The 25580-nt window shown below is 43.8% G+C and overlaps 1 protein-coding gene across 1 annotated transcript in view; it reads right to left on the bottom strand.

Annotated features, from left to right (window-relative positions):
• The window catches only part of LOC126278310 (serine protease inhibitor dipetalogastin), a 271690-nt gene extending 250847 nt beyond the window's left edge, over positions 1 to 20843 (bottom strand). Inside the window, exon 1 of the mRNA XM_049978324.1 lies at positions 20739 to 20843. Coding sequence (XP_049834281.1) covers positions 20739 to 20814 — 76 coding nt within the window. The 5' untranslated portion in view covers positions 20815 to 20843. The remainder of the gene's footprint in view (positions 1 to 20738) is intronic.
• Between the last annotated feature and the right edge of the window lie 4737 nt (positions 20844 to 25580).

The raw sequence follows: 25580 nt of genomic DNA, 5'->3' as shown, positions 1-25580 counted from the left end.
CCCTGTATAAACTGTAAACAAAACAGGAGACGAACTAGAAGCCCGCTTCACACGTTGGTTTATACATATCTCATTACTACACCTTCCTTTCCTAACGTGTATACTGATTCTTGTATCTTTATATAAAAATGTAGAGTTCTTTAATTATGTGATTCGAATAACCTCCGAGACATGATTTCCCATAATTTTTTCGTACTTACTGAAGCCAATGCTTTTTCGTATATGTGCATCTGTGTATGATTGTCAATTTAAAAAAAAAATTGGTTCCTCTAGTAATAAAACGACTTGATGGCTCCTACTCTTTTACATAATATTATTGCATATATTTTATATCAAATATATAAAACACTTATTTCCCTATAATTTTCACATCTGTTTCTAGGACCTTTCCTAAATACAGGCGTGGGCATGTGACAAGAATCTTTAAATCTGATATCCATCCCTACATCTATTAATTAGATTGAGAAATCTCTGATGCAGTACTGGGCCATCACATCTCCACATTCTGCATTTATTCCAGTAGACTGAGTACACAAGCTACATCTCCATGTACACTGCGCAAGCCATTGTACGTTGCAACCCATCGATACTAACTAATTTCTGTCCCATTCCATTCGTGTGTTGACAGAGGAAACAATAGCTAATTGTACGCCTTTGCGTGCGCCCTCCAATCTTATACTCACGATTTCTGGACATAAATGTTGGTGGCAATGTAATGGTAGAATAACAATGTTCGAATACATGTTCTCTAAATTTTTTCATCATATCTTCGCAAGAACTACGTTGTATTTCTTCCAAAGATACCTATTTAAGCCCCCGAGAAATTTCTGCCACATTTTCGTAAGAGCTGTACTGGCGTATTACGAACCTAGTAGCTCATGTATGAATTCGTTCGTTTTATGCTCTCGTGCCTACCTGATAAAGACTCCAAACACCGGAACAGTGTTCTGGAAGTGGTCCTTCTAGCGTCTTCTACGCGATTTCCTTTATAGATTTACTAGCTGACAAACCAGGCATTGCGCAGGTATTCATTATGACATTTTTCTGTTAGAAACGAAATCTTACATGCACTCCTGTAATAGACTCGATGTGAGATGATCCTGGACAGTTTTTGTCCGCTGGGACCAGCTGCGTCACGTGTCTACGACCGATTTTGTAAACGTCTCTAGGCAATGTCTCTTCATGGCTCTACAGACGACTTTTGTTTTCGCCTACAGCCGTTTACTTTTTACAGTTGAAAACTATCGAAAGCGTTATCAGGCATCAGGGATCTGTGAGTCGACTGTTTGGACTTAGTAGTAAAGAATAATGTGCTAAAGCTTCGTACATGATGCGGTATTTTTTCACGCATCTCAGAGTTTTGACGTCATAGCTCTTAATCTACGTGTAATACAATTATGTGATTTTGCAGATACAATAAGTGATACCTGCTAAATCATGTCGGACATCCTTTTGCTCGGCGTAGAGCAGCAGCTCAACGTGGCATGGATGCAAGAAGCCGTTGGAAATCCCCTGCAGAAGTGATGAGCCATGCTGACTCTATAGCCATTCATAATGACGCGAGTGTTACCGGTGCAGGATTTTGTGTACAAACTGACCTCTCGATTATGTTCCAGAAATAGTCTATGGGATTGACTTCGGGCAATCTGGGTGGCCTTTTCATTCGCCGATGTGGCCGAGCAGTTCTAAGCGCTTCAGTTCGGAACCGCGTTGCTGCTATCGTCACAGGTTCGAATCCTGCCACGGGCATAGATGTGTGTGATGTCCTTAGGTTGGTTAGATTTAAGTAGTTCTAAGTCTAGGGGACTGATTACCTCAGATGTTAAGTCCTATAATGCTTAGAACCATTTGAACCATTTTTTGAATTGTCCAGAATGTTCTTCAAACGATAACGAATTGTCGTGGCCTGGTGACAATTCCATTGTTATTTGGATACATGAAGCCCATCAATAGCTGTAGATGGTCTCCAGTAGCCAAACATAAACGTTTCCACTCAATGATCGGTTCAGTTGGACGAGAGGATGTATGTAAATGCAGCCCACAACATTATAGAGCTACCACCAGCTTGCAAAGTACCTTGTTGCCAACTTCGCTCCATGGCTTCGTGTGGTCTGAGTCACACTCGAACCCTACCTGAAATCAGGACTCATCTGGCCAGGTCATGATTCTCCAGTCGTTTTGGGCTCGTGACCATGTCGGTTGAGCCCTAGAGAGGCACTGGATGCCATGTCGTGTTGTTAGCAAAGGCACTCGCGTTGATTGTTTGCTGGCATAACGCAAACGCCAAATTTCGCCCCACTGTCCTAACGGATACGTTCGTCATACGTCCCACATTGATTTCTGCGGTCATTTCGCACAGTGTTGCTTCTCTGTTACCACTGACAACTGTACGCAAACGCCGCTGCTCTCGGTCGTTAAGTGAAGGCCGTCGGGCACTGCGTTGTCTGTGGTGAGGCGTAATGCTGAAATTTGACATTCTTGGCACACTCTTGACACTGTGGATCACGGAGTATAGAAATCCTTAACAATTTCCGAAATGTTCTAGTTCCTACTACCATTCGACGTTCAAAGTCTTGTTAATTTCCGTCGTGCGGCCATAATCACGTCGGAAATTTTTTCCGTGGATCACCAGAGTGCAAATGACAGCTCCGTCAATGCAGTGCCCTTTATACCTTGCGTGGGAGATACTACCGCCATCTACACACGTGCACAGCGATATCCCATGGCTTTTGTCACCTCAGTGTAAACCTACTGTACTGACTGGCTGTTGCAACAGATTGACCTGTACTTCTGTTCTCTGTACCCTGTATAAGACGAGATGTTTAGGCCGCCTGCTGTGTAGAACTAGTCAGCACCGGGGCACAGTCGCGCACCCAGCACGCTCGGGAGCAGGTGGCGCACAGGTAGGCAGTAACGGCCCGCCCTGCACTTGCCGGGTGCAGTGTGGATGTGGGATGCAGATACTCAGATATATGCGAGCGTGGCGCGCCGCAGCGGAGGGCAGATAAAGCGCCGGGGCCGGGGCCGCCGCCGCTCGACCGTTCTGCTCGAGTTGCCCGCGACCGGGCTCGAGCCAACGACCCTGCAGGCGAGGCTGCAGCCGCCGACCGCGCAACAGCCTCCGTAACGGCGGCCGGTACTGCACTCTGTACGCTGCACTCTACACGTCGCTGCTCTGGCTGTACAGCACACCCAGGTGGAAACGCATACACCTGCTCCAAGGTTTATATTGTCTTCCACCGACAGTAAGCGTTGGACACATTTCGCTAACGTCGCCTAATGAAAGAGTAAGGGCATCTGAAATATGACATTAGCTTTACTATTATGTTGAAGAACTGCTAGCAACGGAACAAATGGCATTCTTATTATTTATTTCTTCTGCGAACGCTGCTGCTACAGTCGCAGGTTCGAATCCTGGCTCGGACATGGATGTGTATGATGTCGTTAGGTTTAAGTAGTTTTAAGTCTAGGGGACTGATGACCTCAGTGCTTAGAGCCATTCGAATCTTCTGCGAGTTGTTTACAGCTTCTTACACCGTTTCGCTTGACCTCGTATCCAAGCCTCTCCAGCCTTCTACAAATGTTCTTTTAAATTTCTTCCTTTTATACTCCCCTCCAAACGGTTTTTCACTCTGCGGGGGGTCTTCCTCTTTTCTCTCGTATGGAGATTCTCAACATAGTGTGCCATACTGTAGCGCCTAGAACCGCTCGGCCACTCCGGCCGGCCTTGCCTCAAGACATATACACAGTTTATAACTGTAATATTTCTCCTATTGTGTTACACCTTTAACATAGGATTATAACTCTCAACTGGTAGGTTAAGACATCATTTTAAATTATGAATTCGGTCAATAATTTTTCGAAATACTCAAAATTTTGGTGGCCTTGGAAGTGAATAGGTAGGTAAGCTGCAGCTGCTATCGTTAACCATAAATCATGAACTGAGTCATTCATAGTTTATTTTGTCTTTTTCTTAATTTCCTCTGACAAAAGGACGGAATTCAGCTTATTGCTGGCTTGTTTAGCCTGTGTTGTTCTCTGCCTTACTTTTTGTTTACTCGAACCCTGATCTGAGATTATGACTGACATACTTCTGACATCTGCTAATAGTATTTACATCTCCGTTAATGTCCTGCTGTTTGCCTACTATAGAGATATATTTCATGTTAAAATATATTTTTGGTCTGTCCTTCTCAATGGCAAAAAACCTCCCCACGTGAAAGTAACTCTGGGCGTACTTCGATGGAGTCTTGTAGAGACACTACTCTTCACTATGTACAGTATGAAAGAGCTACACCTTGCACACTGTTTATTTCGTGAACGGGCTAAGATATCGAGATGAGGTTTTCTCTGAATTTTGTTACTGAAGCAAGCATTTAGAAAAGTGAACAATGTACTTTTCTAACTACATTATGAAACTGTTGAAGACACGAGTACAGTGATATAATGCTTCTTAATGTTGGGGTTGATTATTTTTTCAAAAATATCTGAGAAAAGTTCTAAATCTGAACTATGGTTCAAGGCTTTACTTGTTTTCACAGAAGCTGTCCCTTCAACATGACTATGTGCGCTCAACACATATAGTTCCCTCCTGATATGTTAAGAGTTAACAAATAATTCGGTTTACAACAGTGGTAGCCGCCCTTGAGACTATGTCGGATAGAGTAGAGCCAAGAGGAAATACGTTTCACCTCAGCAGCGTTGCCCTATACTGTAGCTGGATGTAACTACGGAGCCTGGCGTGAGAGCCCCATTTGACGTTGTTTACACAACAGCACCCTGTTTCAAGAGATTTTGAATACTGTTACGCAGATCATTACATTTAAAGGGCCGTACACGCTACTGTGTCTCGGTTCAAACAAGAGTTAAGAGTATTTCCCATGCAACTAAATTACACAACCTGCCTACTATCGCCTACTGAATATATCGTTCGATGTGTTGAACTGCTGAAAAAATAAAAAAACGAGCAAGGTTCGGATTTTTCAAGTTTTATAATGTGAAGAGGTCCTATAAACAATCCTTTTGGATACGCCCCAAGTTACTTTTAAGAGTGAAGGTTTTTTTGTCAATTAAGAACGACAGTTCAAGTTTCGGTCATTCATCTGTATACAAACGAAGTCGTGGGTACCGTCAGAAGCTCACGAGGCAGTTCACAGTTGATGCTGTCGTATATGAAGAACACACCGGCAGAAAACTGTGGCGAAACCGAAAACGACCTGCTAAAGTTGGCCCTTGGAAGTCGACGGTGAACATGGACAAATGTAACGTATTGTGCAGAAATAGGTAGAAAGACTCGTTTCTGTGTGATTACTCTCCGTCAGTATCTGGGAGTGTGCGTACAGAACGATTTAAAGTGGAACGACGACGTAAAATTAATTCCAGGTAAGGCAGAGGCCGGACTGATTCATGAGAAGAATCCTCGGGCAGCGTGGTCCACACAGAGACGAGGTGCCGTACAAATCTTACGTTCGACCGACGCTTGAGTGTTGCTCCTCTCTTGGAGTCTTGCTAGACGGGTCTGATGGAGGGAGTAGTGAAGATCCAAAGAAGGCTGTAAATTCAACTGAATACTTAGGGATTACAATTACAAATACCAATTGGAACGACTGCATAGATGATGTTGTGGGTAAAGACAACCAAAGACTGCTATTCATTGGCAGGACACTTAGAAGGTGCAACAGGTCTACTAAAGAGACTGCTTACACCACGCTTGACCGCCCTATTCTGGAGTATTGCTGTGCGGTGTGGAATTCGTATCAGATGGGACGGACGGATGTCATCGTAAAATTACAAAGAAAGACAGCTCGTTTTGTATTGGAGATAGTGTGGGAGATAGTGCCACAGACATGAAATGTGAATTGGAGTGGCAATCATTAAAACAAAGGCGTTTTTCGTTGCGAAGGAATCTTCTCATGAAATTTCAATCACCAGTTTTCTCCTCCAATTGCGAAAACATTCTATTGGTACCCACCTACATAGTGTAATGGTACTTGAATTACGTAACCATTACGGCACCTCACCTCAACCTCTCGATACCAGCAATATTCTACTGTGTTTCCGTAAAGTAGTTAACATATTTCTGAGACAACATTCAGATTTGATTTCATTAATGTAGAGGTATTTTGATACATCGATATGTTTATATCGCAATGATATTATTCTTATGTGTATTCTTTCTTTTGTCCCTATGATCTTTGTCGTACTTGTAACTCTGATTTTTGGGCGCGTAAGCGGTTATTAAAAAGGTCAAGACTTGGACGTCATGTGGGAAGGACGCAAATTGTAGTCAGTTTATAAAAGTCAACTTTAACAGTGAGGGAGATATTTTCAAGTATCAGGTTGTCCTCCATGGGGTGGGTGCACGCAACGAATCTGGTTATATTGGGTTAGATAGAGCAGCAATCAGTCGTGGAATTAAGTTGCTTTTAGTATGACGTTTATAGTCACAACGCAGATCAGATTTCGACCTGTGTCAGGTCATTATCAATGCAGTGTGGAATTGTAGCAGTTGTTCGTGCTCAAGTGAATGCTTACACAGTTCAACTATTACATTAACTGTGTAAGCATTCACATGAGCTGGGGAGCGCCGATGGGAAGCGACAATAGGCAGCTTAGGGCGGCTCAAGCTCTGAGAAAGCGGTAACGGGGCGCGGCCTCCAGCTGCCTTAAGATGAGTGACAGTGAGTGGGTGGTTGACCCCATGCCGGTGTACCGGGAAGCAGACGGAGAACTTGTACGCCTGTTGATAAATGTCCGTCGTCCCGTTTTCAGTGAAACATGCGAGTAAGCAGCGCAAAGCTACGATGGAGCGGTCAACAGAGGTCAAAATATGCGTGTTTGTGACTATAGCAACTTCATGCTGAATTCACGGTCCGCAGAGTCTGAAGTAAATCAGGTGAAGAGCAACAGAATGAAATACGCCGGCCTCCGATGGGAGTCAGAATTCCGGAAAAATTGGCGTTTTATGCAGACGGTAACCTTGATGGGTGGCCTGGGAGGAGCTAAACAGCAGAATTTGAGAGGAAGGGAAATTTTGTGGGCATTTGATCACTTCCCAGAGGAGACATTGGTCGGCGCTGCGAAGCGACGCATAATTAACGCGACTTGCGCTGCAACTGGCGTAAGTGATTTTGCTGGAGGGGAAGCCGAGGCAAAGAGGGGACTGGGAGAAGTACCCGTAGGCGTCTTCCGTTCCCAGCTTGCCTAGAGTGCGGACGTGGCGTTCTTTACTCAGCTTACCTGAGATAGAGTGAGCATCTCTGCAGTTTAGGACTTAGGAACGATTGAGCTTGGAGATAGAAAGTTTTCGTTCAGCTATATACTGAGCAAGATAGCTAGGAGTGAATAGACGAGCGCAGCCACGAGGTCGGCCGACGTCCGCAAATGACGAAGCCCCGCCACGCTGAATTCGGCGATACAGCGCCCACTCCGGCCACTGATTAATTTGTTGGATTACGTCGGCTGTGTATTGTAGGATTCGCATTACGCCTGGGTCAGTCAATGGGAATTACTTTTGATTTATAACGCTTTACTCCATGCAAACGCAATTTATTACCACTGCCTGTTAGGAGAGTCATGTAATGTGATGATTGAAGGTCGTGAGTTAAAATAAATCTGTGCTAATAGACTGCATCTGTTTTCGATCAAGTAGTTGAAATTTCAAGTCACTTTCTTAATTAATTTTATGTTTAACATTTGCATCTGGTGTTCAATAGCTGTATATAACATCAATGTGCACCCCTTATAATTAATTGGGAACAATTCTGAATCAATCAATGTCATCACTGCCACCACAGTTCAATCAGGAGTCACAGGACCTGATTACTTTCTTTGCGTTATCCGACATTGCGGTAGTTTTGCACTCTCTGTCGATCTGTTAGTCAATTACCTGGGGTGAACACGCACCAAAACCAGATAAGTGACGGGTGGGGTGTTACAGTCTATACACACGTCGTGGAGTCTTTCGGTGCTTTAACCTTTTAGTCCTCAACTTCTTTTGGAGACATTATCCTACGTCTCTGAATGTAATTGGCTGGAACTGGATAGCACAGTGACGGAAAATAAAATCACCAAACAAAGAAGCAGTTATGCGACATAAACAAAGTTGGTAGGCCTTTTTCTAGATGTAAAAGATGATGATGATTATCCAGATTTCGCGCCGGTCTCATAATAATGGCTGTAGTTGCGCCACTATTAGTACGCCAATCAGGTTTTCTTTGGATGTAAGTGTAGGTTGTGTTGGAGTCGCCAGAATAAGCAAGGCGAAGTAGTGTTTGCCAACTGTTATTCCTTTAGGTTGGTAATTCCTTTAGGCTGCGCGCTCGGACAGTTGTGTAAAATTAAACCAGCTCACGGCGCCGCACAAGGTTTTTGCTAAAACGAAGAGATACGCGGCAGGTGCACATCGGCTGCCGGCACGCATGAGTGGACGCGAGGCCCGCGGCTAGCTTCTGCCGGGGCGGGCTGCGTCGTGTCGTTAACACGGCGCTGTGTGGTCTGGACCGCTCCCGTCTGCTCTGCAAGAAAAGCCGGCCGGCCGGCGACGGCGCCTGTGCGTACGCAGCCCGCACACCGTCGCTCTGGAGCTGCACGGCGCTCCAGCGGCAGCGGCGTTCTTGTGCCGTGGGCCTCGGACACAGGCAGCGAGTGGAGAAATACCTGCATCTAGAATCCGCAAACCAAAATACGGTGTATCATCGAGGGTTTTTTTGGTATCACTACCATGTTCTTCAGTGTTTCGTTCGCTAATATTCCGTCCGAAGAAATACTGTTGAGAAATCTCCGTATGAGCTCAGGTTTGTCTCATTTTGCCATCGTGATCATTCAGCGAAACGAAGTTGGTAGGAGGAGGTGGCCTACTATGTTTTGCGATTGATCTTGGAACGTACGCTCTCGGAATTTCACCTTTAAACCTCTCTGTGGTGCACGGCGCCCCTCCTGCAGCGTCTGCCTACAGAGTTTGTTGAGCATCTCCTTAATGTCTTCGTCGTGTTATCCGGAATGAAAAAGGTAGGTTCGAATGGCTCTGAGCACTATGAGACTTAACTTTTAAGGTCATCAGTCCCCTAGAACTTAGAACTACTTAAACCTAACTAACCTAAGGACATCACACACACCCACGCCCGAGGCAGGATTCGAACCTGCGACCGTAGCGGTCACGCGGTTCCAGACTGTAGCGCCTAGAACCACTCTGCCACCCCGGCCGGCCATGAAAAAGGAGTCGACAGATCGAAATATGCACGTCACATAGACCTGACCAACAACGAATATTCGTCTGTCCAAGTGGACCACACCTGAAGCAAGTAAATACAATTTTCCGAAACTAGACGTCACACTGGTCAATTTCATACGCCATTTCTCTGTTCCCCGCTCTTCCATTCGCCTACAAAAATTCCGATGAAAATCAACTGGATAATTCCTAATTTCTAGAGGTTCTTGTTTTTCGCTCCGCTCAAACATTAGACAAAAAATGTCGTGTTGCAACGGTTCAGCAACTATACCAGATGACAACAATCGCAGGGTCGCAATTTTTTGTTTGACATTTCGCAGTAAAAAGAAGTCGCAAGGCGATAAGTGAGGTGAACACAGGAACAGCGAGATACTGGTCCGTTGTTTTTTTTTCCACGAAACCATCAATCGTCTGACGTACTGTGTTGCGGCTTGCATTGTCACGATGAAGAATGACGCGACATTTTCGGTCTTTTTCTCAAAAGTTAATAAATGATTTGCGACAAAGAAATTGTTGTATACTAATCAGCACTGACCATTCTCCACCTCTCTAACGTAATGGTCGCACATTGTCCCGTGTAAGCAAAGAAACATGCGTCATTTTATTGTGAGCGTTTCGCGAACGAACCAGTGGTTTTGGTTCATCTCGGAACACTCAGACAATTGTTGGCTTTTTAGCTTCCGGCTCGTACAATATCTCTGTCTCGTTATGACACTGTATACGACTTTTGTCTTTACTGTGTAGATTTTCTTTTTTTATTTCCTTCCATTGATTGAGATGAGTCTTTCTTAGCTTCAGTCAGATTATGTGGAAGTATACGGAACCGATACAAGGCGCTCTAGCGCCACTTCCGCCACCCGCATGCGTGATGGCTGGAGTTCGTTGCCTGCCGTATATCGCCTCTCGCGTAGCCAGTGACGTCACTCTCGCCGGACGTGGTCACAAAGACCTCAGCGCGCACGGCCGCCGGCGCAAGGCTGGAGAGCGGATCCCATCAGCGGCTGAAATATCGCACAGCGAGCTACAAAGCAGTCCATTTCTCGCTACAAAGCTGCACCTGCCATGCTGTGGCAATTTGTCTTCCACACCGAGGACGTGTAATAACTCAGCCACACTAACCCCACTAATTGAATTACTTCACACACACACACACACACACACACACACACACACACACACACATACACACACACATACTTGTTCAGGCAGAGTAATTTATCTTTCATTGACCTCGCCGAAGTCTTCTCGCGTAAACCGCTTGGAGATTGCAATGGTCGTCTTTTATATGCAGTCAGTTCAGTGACCTACGCACGTTCGCAAGGAAGTCCAAAAGGTGTATTTGGAGGCTATGTAGAAGATCGTCAGGGCAACGCTACCAACGTAATACACTGAAGCGCCAAAGAAACTGGTATAGGCATGCGTATTCAAATATACAGATATTAAACAGGAAGGATATGGCACTGCGGTCAGCAACGCCTATATAAGACATGTGTCTGGTACAGCTGTTAGATCGGTTACTGCCGCCACAATGGCAGGTTATCAAGATGTGAGTTTGAACGTGGTGTTATAGTCGGCGCAAGAGCGATGGCACACAGCATCTCCGAGGCAGCGATGGAGTGGGGATTTTTCCGTACCACCATTTCACAAGTGTACCGCGAATATCAGGAATCCGAAAAAACATTAAATCTCCGACATCGCTATGGCCGAAAAAGATCCTGCAAGAACGGGACCAATGACGACTGAAGATAATAGTTCAACGTGACAGAAGTGCGACCCTTCCGCAAATTGCTGCAGATTTCAATGCTGGGCCATCAACAAGTGTCAGCTTGCGAACCATTCAACGAAACATCATCGATATGAGCTTTCGGAGCCGAAGGCCCACTCGTGTACCCTTGATGTTTGCGCGACACAAAGCTTTACGTCTCGCCTGGGTCCGTCAACACCGACATTGGACTGTTGATGACTGGAAATATGTTGCCTGGTCGGACGAGTCACGTTTCAGATTTTATCTAGCGGAAGGACGTGTACGGGTATGGAGACAACCTCATGAATCCATGGACCCTGCATGTCAGCAGGGGACTGTTCAAGCTAATGGAGGCTCTGTAATGGTGTGGGGCGTGTGCAGTTGGGGTGATATGGGACCCCTGATACGTCTAGATACGACTTTGACAGGTGAGAACCGGTCTGATCACCTGCATCCATTCCTGTCCATTTTGCATTCCAACGGAATCGGGCAATTCCAGCAGAACAATGCGACACCCCAAACGTCCACAATTGCAACAGGTTGGCTCCATGAATACCCTTCTGAGTTAAACACTTCAGATGATCACCAAACTCCGCAGATATGAACATTATTGAGCATATCTGGGATGCCTCGCAACGCGCTGTTCACAAGAGATCCCCACCCCGTGGTACTCTTACGGATTTATGGACAGCCCAGCAGGACTCATGCTGACATGTCGCTGCACCATAACTTCAGACGTTAGTCCAGTCCATATCACGTCGTGTTGAGGCACGTCTGCATGCTCTCTGGGGCCCTAACGATATTACGCAGGTGGCCCTTTGGCTCTTCAATGTATGTTCTGTGCGGCTCGCAAATACTTGGAGAAAATGTCATATTTCATATCCATCAAGAGTGGTCTTTATTAATTACTGATCAATACCAAGTTACACGAAATTATTTCATCAGCCTGTGTGACAAAATTCCTGTTTTGGAGTAAAAACTAAAATAAAAAATAGCCGTATGTCTCTGAGACAACCGCCGGCAGTAAACTGCAACAACATGTCTTCGTACATTGTCATCTCCATGTTGTACCGCCGTCGTTGTCATTCTTATGTCTTTTAAAAGAGCTGCCTCGTTTGCCGTCTAAACCTTCAGACCCAGGGAAACCACGGAGAGTTGAATCCGTGCTGCCGGACTGGCTGCTGAACGCGAGTGCTTTCCGGCTGCGAAGAGAGTGGCTCGACCACACGACCACCACATCACCGCCACCTGCCAGGACTGTCAAAGGGTTTTACAGCGACTACGGAAAGCATTTTTTCAGCTCTATACAAGACTCAAGTGCAGAGTCCTCGTCTATTTCAAACTCTTTGCGGCGACGGGAAGTCATTTCAGTGATTCTCAACCGATCATTCAAAATGTTGTACGTAAATACATAAAACTAAAACCATTCATTTTGTTGAATAGTTATTTATTGTTCCATGAACCGGTTTTCGAACCTTTTCTGGTTCACCTTCAGATAGTATCCTGAAAGTTATATCATTATTTCTAGCATAATGCTGGATGCTGTGGTCCCGGTGGAGGCTCGAGTCCTCCCTCAGGCATGGGTGTGTGTTTAATCCTTAGGATAACTTAGGTTAGGTAGTGTGTAAACTTAGGGACTGATGACCTTAGCAGTTACGTCCCATAAGATTTGACACACATTTGAACATTTTTGCTGGGTGCTGGCTCTGGGACAAGAACATCCATTAATGTATCGCCATGAGTACTGTTTATCTGTCGAAATGAATGTAACATTTTAGTTTTCTGCTTACTGCGACAGTATGGGTGGCTTTTTCCGTTAGTGCCCATCTGTCTGCTTCCATTTTGATGGCCAGTTGGTACATCATTTCACACGCTTTTACATAATCTGTATGCATTTACACTGTGATACCTAAACTTTGCCAGCATCCAGCATGTGATATACGACTGTTGCTTAACCAAGATCTTGACAAGAATATGTGACTTAGGCCCACTTTGCTCAGAGATGTTATTGGTTCTTGTTTACATGTATTAAAGTCGATATATCGGCAAATACGTTTAATTAGACTGGCGTTAACATGAGAGCACGAAGAAAAAATAAATAAATGAACTACCGGGTGATCAAAAAGTGAGTATAAATTTGAAAACTTAATAAACCACAGAATAATGTAGATAGAGAGGAGGTAAAAATTGACACACATGCTCGGAATGACATGGGGTTTTATTAGAGCCAAAAAAAAAGTGTTGCTAGACGAGTGAAAGATCTCTTGCGCGCGTAGTTTGGTGATGATCGTGGGCTCAGCCGCCACTTTCGTCATGCTTGGCCTCCCAGGTCCCCAGACCTCAGTCCGTGTGATTATTGGCTTTGGGGTTACCTGAAGTCGCAAGTGTATCGTGATCGACCGACATCTCTAGGGATGCTGAAAGACAACATCCGACGCCAATGCCTCACCATAGCTCCGGACATGCTTTACAGTGCTGTTCACAACATTATTCCTCGACTGCAACTATTGTTGAGGAATGATGGTGAACATATTGAGCATTTCCTGTAAAGAACATCATCTTTGCTTTGTCTTACTTTGTTATGCTAATTATTGCTATTCTGTTCAGATGAAGCGCCATCTGTCGTACATTTTTTGAACTTTTGTATTTTTTTGGTTCTAATAAAACCCCATGTCATTCCAAGCATGTGTGTCAATTTGTACCTCTCTATCTACATTATTCCGTGATTTATTCAGTTTTCAAATTTATACCGACTTTTTGATCACCCGGTACTACAAGAACAGACTTCGAGAGGTCTGATGTCTTATTTCTATTCGTATATTAGCGTATAATATAGTCAGTTGATGAGCAAATACTTTAATCAAGATTAACCTTAATAAATAAAAATTCAACAAAGTGACTGGTTGCAGTTCTATGTATTTACATTCAATTAACAGTTACCAGTTCTAAAATCTCCGGAATGGATAAGGTTATTGGCTTATTGGCGACTATTCCTTCCTGTTTCTGTCGATTCTACACACTTATTAGTTGTTATGATGTGCCATAATATCTAACACCGCTAGATGGATCTTCCTTTCCTCAAAGCATGAAAAACAGCTTGTCTCACATTAACAATTCTTTGTGTTTTGGTATGCTTCTTGTTATGGTATGACTTTGCTTGTTTACTAAATACGTTACCACTGCGGCATGAATCTCTTGACGCAGCGACACGACTATCTGCATTGCTCTGTTGTGACTGCATCCGAACAATATTGACAACATATCACCGCAACTACAAAATACTTTTGAGATATACTGTACAGTTCGTGGCATTGTTAAATATATACTTACTATTTTTATGTCTCTTTATTTCTCAGTGCCTTTATGTAATGGGAAGTATCAGAAATAATTAGCAATATATATCTGAAACACCTAAGAAACAAGATAAATTAAAAATTCGCATTGTTATTTCCCCTCTTGCGGCCACGCGCTTTCTGAAGACGATGTTACAACGGCACTACAAGAATGGCAATCAAAATAATAAATATTCGCTCTAGAACGTCGCACGCTATTTTCGTGGTGACTGGTATTTTACGTTAAAGGAGGAGGTCGATATCGAACTGGCTAGAGGTCGATTGTTCGATTAGTGGGACAGGGCTGGGGAGGAAAGTGGCCCTACACTTCGCCCTGGGGGCAACACACACACACACACACACACACACACACATACAGGCATCCTAGTACCACTGTGTTATGTGTCAAGTGGAAACTCAAACAACTGACATACATCTCTCAATGATCTACTGTTTCCGCCTCTTTCCCACGTTCTAAACAACTCAACTAATATCTCTCAGTTTTCAAGTTCCCGTCATTTCACACTACTGTGGCCCCTTTAGCATGACGCCGACTAACGAAGGTGGCGTTCGTAATCAGAGAAATTTGAGATACACTGCGCCAGCGCTGCCGATTTCTTTAATGTATTGTAGGATTGTGATATTTGTGGTTCTTATCCTCGTACGTTTTAGTCTCGGAGTTTGTCATAGCGACATTCTTGTATGAAATTGTTGAAACCACATAATATCAGGAATATAGAAATTTAAGTACTTCAAAATATTCACCAGCTTCATAGCAGCTGACCGACTAGTGTAATATCTTTGCTCTTCATGTGTGTGTGTGGGTATGTTTGTCTGTATGTGTGTGTGTCTGCGCGCGCTCGTGGGTGTGAGATTTGAAGTCTCATGTCTCATCAAATTTCATGACATTGACTTCTTTGTGTCAGGACGTTTCTGGATAAATAAATTCTCATAACATGATTGTAATAGTCCCCAGGGCCCATAAAACTATGGCCACAATTTTTGTATTCCTTGGCGACTTGGTCTTGCAGTCCTTCTGAAACTACGATTCGTGTAACTTTAAATCCGTGCCACAGCCTTTCTTCTGTTGTTCCCAAACTGTAGATGTGCCGTGTGGTGCCTCTGTCTTCGTTTCACTGTCGACGTATCTTCGTGGAATGTACCAGGTCCACGATAAGTTCGTAGTATAGATCGACTGTTCTAGCAAATCTGTTCTCTCTTAATATCCATCAGAGGCTAGAGTTCTTTACTATTTTTATTTCAATATTTTGTGTTTTGCCTCACACTGAGCTGATGTATAAAACTATTGCTAAAGCAGTTGCCTTGTAAACTTGAGTCTTAGTGTTGAGGCCCGTATGCTTGAATAAGTTGTTTCGTCGCCATCTTATTCTTAAGCCCTTCAACGTGAATGTGGAAGAGAAGTTGTTTGCTAAGTAGAACTCCCAAGAACTGGATCGAGAGGCTCCACTAAATGCCTTTGTCTTGTATTCTTAAGGCATCTAACTGCTACTATCTTTCCTTGCTTAAGTAAACAGCCGCCATTTTGTCTGGATTTACCTTCATCTTGTACTGCCGACGTGACCTGCTGGCGACTTTCAGCTGCCTCTGCAGACTTCGTACGTTTGAAGCATGGAATCTCTCGCTAGGTGGAAGTGCACAGTCATCTGCGAATTAAGGTAACTGCACCGTTGACGCAGGTCGTGAATATTGTGGGCGACAGCACTGAGCCTTAGGGTTACCCTGCTGGGACTCAAGTGGTGTCCCTTACATAGCGACGGGAGAGCGTATTGGTTGGAACGGCGTCACCTAGAGCGAGATTTGCATGAAGAGGCTACAGGCATCCCCCCCCCCCCCTCTTCTTTTTATCTCAAGTGCCGGAATTAGCAGGCCAGAGTGAGAGCGGAAAGCACCTGCAGCTCCAAGACTCCCCTTCAGAGTCAGGTTTTTGGTTTGGGTTCCTCGTGGATGCCCCCTCTAGCGACCAGTCTCATACTCCACTGAGGTTACAGCGAGCGCCTCTGCTGAGTTTACTGATGCACATACGATCCAGCTGCATGAGCTAGTGCAGTGCCGCACAGAGGAAACGGAACAGAACTGCCGCCACGTATTGTCACGGGGAGGGCGCTGGGCTGCTTCGTTGAAGCTGGGAATGGGAACTCTCGGCTGCAGGATGAGAAGACGTCCATCAAAGAGAGAAAAAACTGGTTGATCTGTCTGTGGATAGCAGAAAGAAAGGAAACATCCATCAGCAGCAGATAACGCGACAGGCAGTTCGCTTCGCCGTCTAATTTCCGGGAGGAGAGGGAAGAACGAAAAAGTGAAAGATTGACAGAGACAAGGGCCGCTTCGAAGGCGAACTTCAGAAGCAGCGAAATGACTGTAACATCACTACCTTGGTTAAACTTGCCAATTTCGCTTGTCCCGCAGAACTGACGTTGAAGTTAAATAGCCTTGTACGTAAGTGAAACGAGGAGAGTAAAAAAGTTCAGACAAGAGAATAGCTCTTGAAATGGGGTGCTTCAGAAGGAAATTAAGCCTTTGATGGATAGATTGGATTACTAATGGAGCAGAACTGAATCGAATTGTTGAGGCTAGAAATTTACTACACAACTTGAGCAAAAAAGAGATCCGTTGATAGGACATATTTTGCGGCATCGAGGAATGGTCAGTATGATAATGGAACGAAGTATGAGGGATAAAAATAAATAGCAAAGCTGTTAATGTCACCATGAACTACATTTCCTTCAAAGAAGGCACTCGATGAGTTACTTTTAACAGTTTTATTTCTGTTTCACGTAAGACAGCTCATTACATTACATTCATACATAGTCTTCAGGAACATTTACATTTGCAATAATGAAAAATTTATTAAAGCTTTTTTGGGTTGCGTAAAACAGAAATAAACTTTTCTTGTGAGTAGGTGGGTTTAAAAAAAGCAATAAAACAATTTTGTGTAAAATTGAGAAAACTTTTACAACAGGAGGACTTTAAAGTCATGGTAAATACGACAATTATGTGAAACAAAACGAACACTCTGAAATTTAGATTCACTTATATTGTGGGCTTCACTTATCTTCCCGATAGTCTAGTTGCCTTTCATACGTCAAGTGAAATAGTAATGGTAATATGCAGCTGGTCTGTAGATATAGTAATGGTAATATGCAGCTGGTCTGTAAGCACTTGCGGCTGCACCAAATGAAATAAAGATTGTTGCGCAGACACAGTATACTACCAGGACTGAAGTCTGAAGACGTCAAATTCCAATACTGACGATGAACGAATTTAAAAGAGAAAAAAATATGCTCCCTGCTTCCGGAACTGCTAGTTCCTAGCTCAGGTAGGAAGGAGGTGTAGGTTAGAGACTATTAGAAAAAGATGCAGGTGACTCTGACTCCAGGGTGAGAGGCTTGCTGACCAAGCCCAATCTATCCCCTGTCCTCGTTCAGGAAGGATCTAATAGTTCCGTCAGCTGTGAACACTGTTTCCACTTTTAAAAAGGTCTATCGGCGGTACTAAATATTTCAGTTCCTGAAAGTAAATATTGACCATGCTCTTTATAATTTTATGGTTTTCTCAAAAGAGTCTCCCTTTTGATAAAAATAGGTACTGTCGCTTTGAAAATAAGAGCAAAAAATTTTATCCTTGTAAGTAAACGACATCGTTCGTAATTTATCAAAGCTAAATAAACATGTAAATAAAGGACATAATATACTGGCGTAACACTGTATGAGTCGACATTAAAATAATAAGAGAGCACAAGGACTGTGTATACATACAAGTTGTATTGCTGACATGTGAACTCATGTTTTCTCGCGATCAGAATAAAAAAGTATACGGGAAATTCTTGGAAAGACTCTTCAAGATGGGCCATAAGAAGACATGCCCCGTAGCGATAGCAGTAGCAAGAAGCGGAAGCAAACAGTTTAATCCATGTCAGTACCTGTGAAAGAGTTCGAAGTGCAGCGTCTACGAGCAGTACGTTTGCTGCATTTGGCTCATAATAACAGCGACGCCACGAACAGTTATATGTCGTACTGGAGTCGGCTCCAGCCAGTTTCAGTTGATGAATAGAATACAGTACTTATATTTTAAAAAATCAAAAAAAATTGTGATTTTCATTCCATTTCGCCGCTTAGCATGTGCTTATAACACTGGCATCGATATGACAAACATATTGAGACCACTTCATAGACATAAATTTAATGGGTGCTACGTATCTAAAGGCCCTAGTAATTTTCCGATGTTTAACAGCAGAGGATAAATTAGATATTCTCGGTCCTGTATTAAATTGTACTAGTTTCGTTTTTATAGACTCAACAATGACCAACTGAATGTGAGGTATTACGTTTGAAGTTTGAGTGATGGACAGAACGAAAATTTTTTTGAGTAAGTATTACCGTATGAACACAGGAAACAATTACGATCAGACATTGAAGACATTTTTGTGCCCCAGATGATGGCTCATTCGTCACATTGTATTGCAGTGTGACGTTAGAGTGAAAGATAAGTGGTTTTGCATAGAGTACAAGAAATCCTTTTGACAAGCACCAATATCTATTTAAACTACGGATGAAGCGTTTCTGTAACTTACAGCCATTATGAAGACTGCTTTAGTGTGCTGCAACTTGTCTAATCTGACCTACAGTTGGTGTGAACTATTGTAGTTTCGTTACATTTTCGACGTTTTGCGTTAAACTACAGAGAGGAGAAGCTCACACAAGGCAGACTAGAGACTGGATGTGTTCTTAGTAAAATCGGCATCTGAGGCGTCATCGATAGACATTGCGCCAGGGGCTATGCGTGACTGTAGCTTGTTATATATTGCGAACATTTTTATCAGTAATACAGCGTCTAGAGGACCAATATTGCACTTTGTTATTTGCTATAATCTGACAGATTCTGGAACTGCAAGTCCGTTCTCAGCGTCTTGGGCTTCACATCTACTCCAGTTTATCATCTTGAATTTGGCCGCGAAATGTGCATTTTCTGCATCGGTGAAGAACTCTTACATTTACACTTACACTTCGAGTAATTATTTATCACAGTAGTTATATGACACTGTCCGCCCCGATAGCTGAGTGGTCAGCGCGGCGATCTGTCACGCCAAGAGGCCTAGGTTCGATTCACGGCTGGGTCGGAGATTTTCTCCGCTCAAGGACTGGCTGTTGTGTTGTCTTCATTATCATTTTATCATAACCAGTGGAAGGCAACGGGAAACCAGCACTAGAATCCCTTCCCTAGACGCTCATGCGGGGGTCTCTGACGAGGCTTCCCCCTTGACAGGAAAGACCTACCGTAAGGCAGAACACGAAGTATTTTTTTTTTTTTACGTGACAGTAGTACTGTATTTGTCTGAGACTTGTTGCATGACTCTGTATTTTGTATTGTACATTTTGGCGATTACATATTACTGGTTTTCTACCTGTTGCGAAAGTATTTTCAGAGAAGTAAAGGTAAGTGAGGGGACAAACAAAATAATTGACAGTTCTATTGTTAATTTGTAACGAACCACAGGAGACCACTAGTGTATAAAACTAAAAAACTCATAAAACATCCCAGAACAACATTCGAATTTTTGTCTCTGGTATCTGAATTCGGGCTGTGCAAATATACCGGGTGATCAAAAAGTCAGTATACATTTGAAAACTGAATAAATCACGGAATAATGTAGATAGAGAGGTACAAATTGATACACATGCTTGAAATGACATGGGGTTTTATTAGAACCAAAAAAATTCAAACGTTCAAAAAATGTTCGACAGATGGCGCTTCATCTGATCAAAATAGCAATAATTCGCATAACAAAGTAAGACAAAGCAAAGATGATGTTCTTTACAGGAAATGCTCAATATGTCCACCATCATTCCTCAACAATATCTGCAGTCGAGGAATAATGTTGTGAACAGCACTGTAAAGCATGTCCGGAGTTATTGTGAGGCATTGGCGTCGGATGTTGACTTTCAGCATCCCCAGAGATCACGATACACTTGCGACTTCAGGTAACCCCAAAGCCAATAATCGCACGGACTGAGGTCTGGGAGGCCAAGCATGACGAAGGTGACGGATGAGGACACGATCATCACCAAACGACGAGCGCAAGAGATCTTTCACGCGTCAAGCAATTTTTTATTTTTTGGTGTTATTCGAAGCATGTGTGTCAATTTTTACCTCTCTATCTACATTATTCCGTGGTTCATTAAGTTTTCAAATTTGTACTGACTTTTTGATCACCCGGTACGTCACACGCTCCAGCGCAGAGAGGTCAGCATTATTTTAGAAATGTTGCGGAGAATAAATGTAGATATGTAATTCGTATATTGTGGTAAGGTTTACAGGAAGCGATTTTGTGCACAAGCGACCGGCAGGAGCGGAGGGCGTTTGCAGTGTTGTTATTGTTATAGGAGGAGGGTAGTGTGGGCGTCCGGCGACTTACTTGAGAGGGCCGCGGCGGCAAGCAGCAACAGGACCAGGCCGTGGCGGCAAAGCGGAGCGGGGCGGTGTAAGTCCATGGCGAGGCGCTGCGCTGGAGGAGGCGGCCACTGACGGCGCGCCGGCCGCGCCGGTCTCTTAAGTAGCCGCGCTGCCCCCACCACTCGCCCCGGGAGGCAGCTCACATCCCCCCCCCCTTCCCCCCTAGCAGGCCGTCGGCGTCGCTCGGCCCGCGGTCCGCCTTCGAGTCCCGCGGCGAGCAAAAGAACAGCGGCGGCGCGCAGATGCGCTCGCCAGATACGCGGGGCGGCTCAAGCGGAAGTCGCCGCAGCTGAGGTAAGGGGCCGCCACCCGCTCTGTACCTCTGCCGGGGTCCCGTACCGCTGGCTGACCAGAGGGAGAGCGTGGAGAGCAGTGTGACAGGAATTCAGTGGATCTTGTAACGAAATAGGTCGTGTATCGAATACTTCGGTACGGACTGTTGATACAGTAGAGTCTCGATAGTTTCCAATACTCCGAGCCTATAAAAAAAATACTTACTTTTTTTCCGGAAATGATAAGTAATGGAAACATCATTGCAAAAGATAGATAGGGAGAGTACAGCTCAGTGACAAAGCAGACAACAATGCAATCAACACCGACGATTAGCTCGTTGCCCTGTTGCACGAACATCTGTTGTCAGTTTGGCACGAAATACCCCGACTGCTGCCGGCTGCTACCGATCAAAACTGGAGAGTTCATACGCTGCTGTAGTTCCCAGTACCTGTACTGTACAGTGTTGTGTGTCGTTTTGTTTGTTGACTGTGAGTTCCGTTGTACACTTTACAAAGATGAGTGCTGTAACAATAAAGAGGAAATTTGTGCCTTTGCATCTAAAATTAGAAGCACTAAGACGACTTGACAAAGGAGAAACACGAAAAAAACTTGCTCTCGAATATGGTGTCGGTGAAGTTACTGTTGGTGACTGGCGAATAAACCGACTTAAATTGGAACAGTTTTCTTCACAGAAATGCTCACACAAATCTCTCAGTCGAAGAAGTACAAAGAAGTCAGACTTCGAAGAAACAAGTGACGCATTGGTCACGTGGTTTACCCAACAGAGACAGAAGGGCACTCCGATTCCGTCACCCACCCACACTGCAGTCATACAAGCACTGGCTGAGCAAGGAGTCGAAACAAAATGTACAAACTTATTGAGCAACATTTACGACACGTCTGTAGCACCTATCAACATAGGAAAAAACAAGTGCGAATTTCCCATTGGAAAAGGAGTAAAGCAGAGCGATCCTATAGCTCCGAAGTTATTTATAGCACTTCTTGAGATGGATATGTCCAAAATTGTTTGGAACAACAGAGGAATAAGGATACATGGTAAAAGGCTCACCAACCTGAGATTTGCTGACGATTTAGTGGTCCTAGCTAACAGTAAGATGGAAATGCAGTCCTCTATAAAAGTCTTAACAGATCGTTGTCAGGAAGTTGGACTTAAAATAAGTCACTCTAAAACTAAGGTTATGCATGATAAGTGGGTTGCTGCAGGACAAGTAACACTGAACGGCAACACCCTAAACAATGTTACAGAATACGTTTATCTGGAGCAATTAATTAACACAAAGGAGGATTTTAAAATTAAAATTTTTCGTCGAATTGAACTTGGTTGAAGGGTTTACGGAAGGAATGCAACAGTTTTCAAATCTAACATGCCAGTCTACTTAAAGAAGACAGTTTTTGATCTGTGTGTCCAACCGGCTTTAACGTATGGGTGTGAAACTTGGACTTTAAATGAATTTTTCAAAAGGGATCTTAGAACTACTCAGAGCTATGGAAAGGTCAATGTTAGGTCTCAGAAAGATCGACAGAAAAGTGAAGACATTCGAGCAATAACAGGAGTAAAAGATATTATAGAACAGGTTAAGACTAAAATGACAGTGGGCAGGACATATTGCACGAACGAAGGATGGAAGATGGACAAAATCAGTTTTAGAGTGGAGTCCCAGAGAAAAACGAAGAACACCAGGGAGACCACCTGATCCCTGGGATAAGGAACTCAGGAAAGCTGCGGGCTACAACTGGAAAAAGACAGCAGCGGACAGAGATGCATGGAAAAACCACTTAAAATGTATTTAATAACTTAAAGAGGCTACATATCGTATAGACTGAATTAGCTGAACAATAAATAAATAAATAAATTTTACATTTACACTTACACTTCGAGTAAGTGTGTCAGGAAGCCAATATCGTTTGATTTTAAGCCCTTTATTTCAATTACTAGTTTCGGCAGAACCGTACTGTCATTTTCAGATTGGCATTACACTTTTCATATATGTTCACACACGCGTCGTCGATATTTTGAGAACAAAGCGTAAATACATTGAAAAACTCCGCATCGTTTGTCACTTATAAAACAGAATGCCCACAGATGGGTTGTCAAATGAATAAAAGGTAAAAGTAGATCGCCCATAGCACCAATAGAGTTAAAACTACATACCATGCCGACAACCTTACATCTACCAAAGTAAGGCGCCAGAGAATTTGACAACCCATTTGGGCGCATTCTGTTTTGTGAATGAGAAACCATGTGATGTTTTTTTAATGTGTTTACACCTTGTACTCAAAATATCGACGATACATGTAACCAAATATCAGCCCGTCACGTTAGCCGAGAGCGCTTATGCGCTGCTTCCTGGACTCGGGTAGGCGCGCCGCCCCTGGATCGAATCCGCGCGGCGGATCAACGACGAGGGTCGGCATGCCAGCCAGTCTGGATGTGGTTTCCCACATCCCCCTAGGTGAATACCGGGCTGGTCCCCACGTCCAGCCTCAGTTACACGACTCGCAGACATTTGAAACATGTTCGCAGTATTTCGTGGTTTAAACTAGATGTAGACAGCTGATTCCGTCCTGGGGGATTGTAACCACACCGACCCTGCGAAAACGGCGGGACAAAGGCGTAAACAAAAGAGGAAGAAGAAGACATGTATACGCAAAATGTAGTGCCAGTCTGAAGATGACAGCGCGCTTCTGTCGATAGTAATAATTAGTGTTTTGCCCTTAAAGAGCGCAGTTGGACTAAACTACGTGGCCAGTTCCTTTTGCTTCCCTCTTTGTTGCCCAAACTTCCCCTATTCGCTCGCTGTGTTTCTGTTTCCGGTCCTCTGTCCCTGCTGCATGTCGGCTTCGTGCCTTCGGCTTCATCTTGGTTGCCTTTTTAGTTGCCCATATTTCTTTCATCTTCCGGCTGTGGTCTTGTTTGCGTTCTTCGGTCCATTTTACGCGTGTTTGTCACAGTGTATCTCATATAGTATTATGAAAACATCTTCATAGCCCCTGCGATGGGCTGAAACCGATCGGCACTAAATAAATAAAAAACGTGATTAAGACTGTTTTCTTAATACTAAGTTAATTTATATTAATCGCTGTTAATCCATAACCACGTTTACTTTTCTCAGTGATGTTTCTGAATTTTATTCTGTCGTTTGTTATGTCTGGTGTGATGTTGAGTTGGTTCAGGTCGTTTTTTACCTCTGCCACCCATTTGTTGTTTCTAGCGATTACCCAGTCAAAGATCTGTTTGGTCAGTCTGTGTGATGGCATTCTGTATAGGTGTCCATAGAATTGTAGTCTGCGCTTCCTAATCAAAAGATGGTTGTCTCCGTATGTTTGTGTGGTTCCTCTGTAGGTTTCTTGATCCATACTCCATTGCTGTTAGGTGCTCCAAATATTTTCCTAAGTATTTTCCGTTCTACTTTTTCTAGTTGTCTGATACGTGTATGCCCTAGGGTTAGTGTGGTCTCTGCTGCATACAGTGCTTCGGGTAGCACGACCGTGTCGTAGTGGCACAATTTGGCTTTTTGTGAGATAGACTTCTTGTTGTAATGATTCCACAATTCTTTGTATGTCTTGTCCGGTTTAGTTTTTCTTTCTTCGTTTGAGTCTCTGTTATTTCCGCTCATGTGTAGTGTTTCACCGAGGTATTTGAATTTTACCGTTTTGTAAATCGTACCGTACTTTGTGTTCAGGGATGAGAGTTTATTTGTGCTCATAAACTGTGTCTTTTCGTAAGAGATCTGTAGTTCAGTTTTGGAAGCGATTGCGTGTAGTTTTTCAGTAGATTCTTTTGTTTCGTTTGTACCTTTCGTGACAATCGCCAAATCGTCTGCAAAACCTAGGCATTTAGTCTGTAGGTTTCCTAAGGTTATCCCCTGTTGTGATATTTCCCACTCTTTTATTACCTTATCTGCCGGCCGGGGTGACCGAGCGGATCTAGGCGCTACAGTCTGGAACCGCCCGGCCGCTGCGATCGCAGGTGCGAATCCTGCCTCGGGAATGGATTTGTGTGATGTCCTTAGGTTAGTTAGGTTTAAGTAGTTCTAAGTTCTAGGGGACTGATGACCTCAGATGTTCAGTCCCATAGTGCTCAGAGCCATTTGAACCATTATTACCTTATCTAACATTAGATTGATAAGGAGAGGTGAGAGGCCATCGCCTTGTCGGACACCTGTGCGAATTTCAAAAGGCTTTGATAGCTCCCCACAGAACTTTATTTGGAGGTCGTAGTGGTCAAGGTTTGCTCTATGATAGTCTGTGTTTTGTTGTCTGCTTTGTATTCAGTTAAAATTTTGAAGAGAGTTTTCCGGTCGATAGAGGTCGACAAAGGTAATGATCAGGTTCCGTTTGTGTTGTAAAATCATTTTCAGGTTCCAAATTTGTTCCGCACAAGACCGCCCTTTATGGGAGCCTGCTTGGTATTCCCCAATCAAGTGGTCGGTCTGGCATTCTAGTGTGTTTAGTAAAACTTTAGAGAGGATCTTGTATGTGACCGGTAGCAGGGATATTTCTCTGTAGC

Source organism: Schistocerca gregaria, chromosome 6 (assembly GCF_023897955.1).
Source record: "Schistocerca gregaria isolate iqSchGreg1 chromosome 6, iqSchGreg1.2, whole genome shotgun sequence".
Taxonomy (NCBI): domain Eukaryota; kingdom Metazoa; phylum Arthropoda; class Insecta; order Orthoptera; family Acrididae; genus Schistocerca; species Schistocerca gregaria.
The sequence above is the reverse complement of the archived record's forward strand: the minus strand, read 5'-3'. Positions and strand labels throughout refer to the sequence as shown.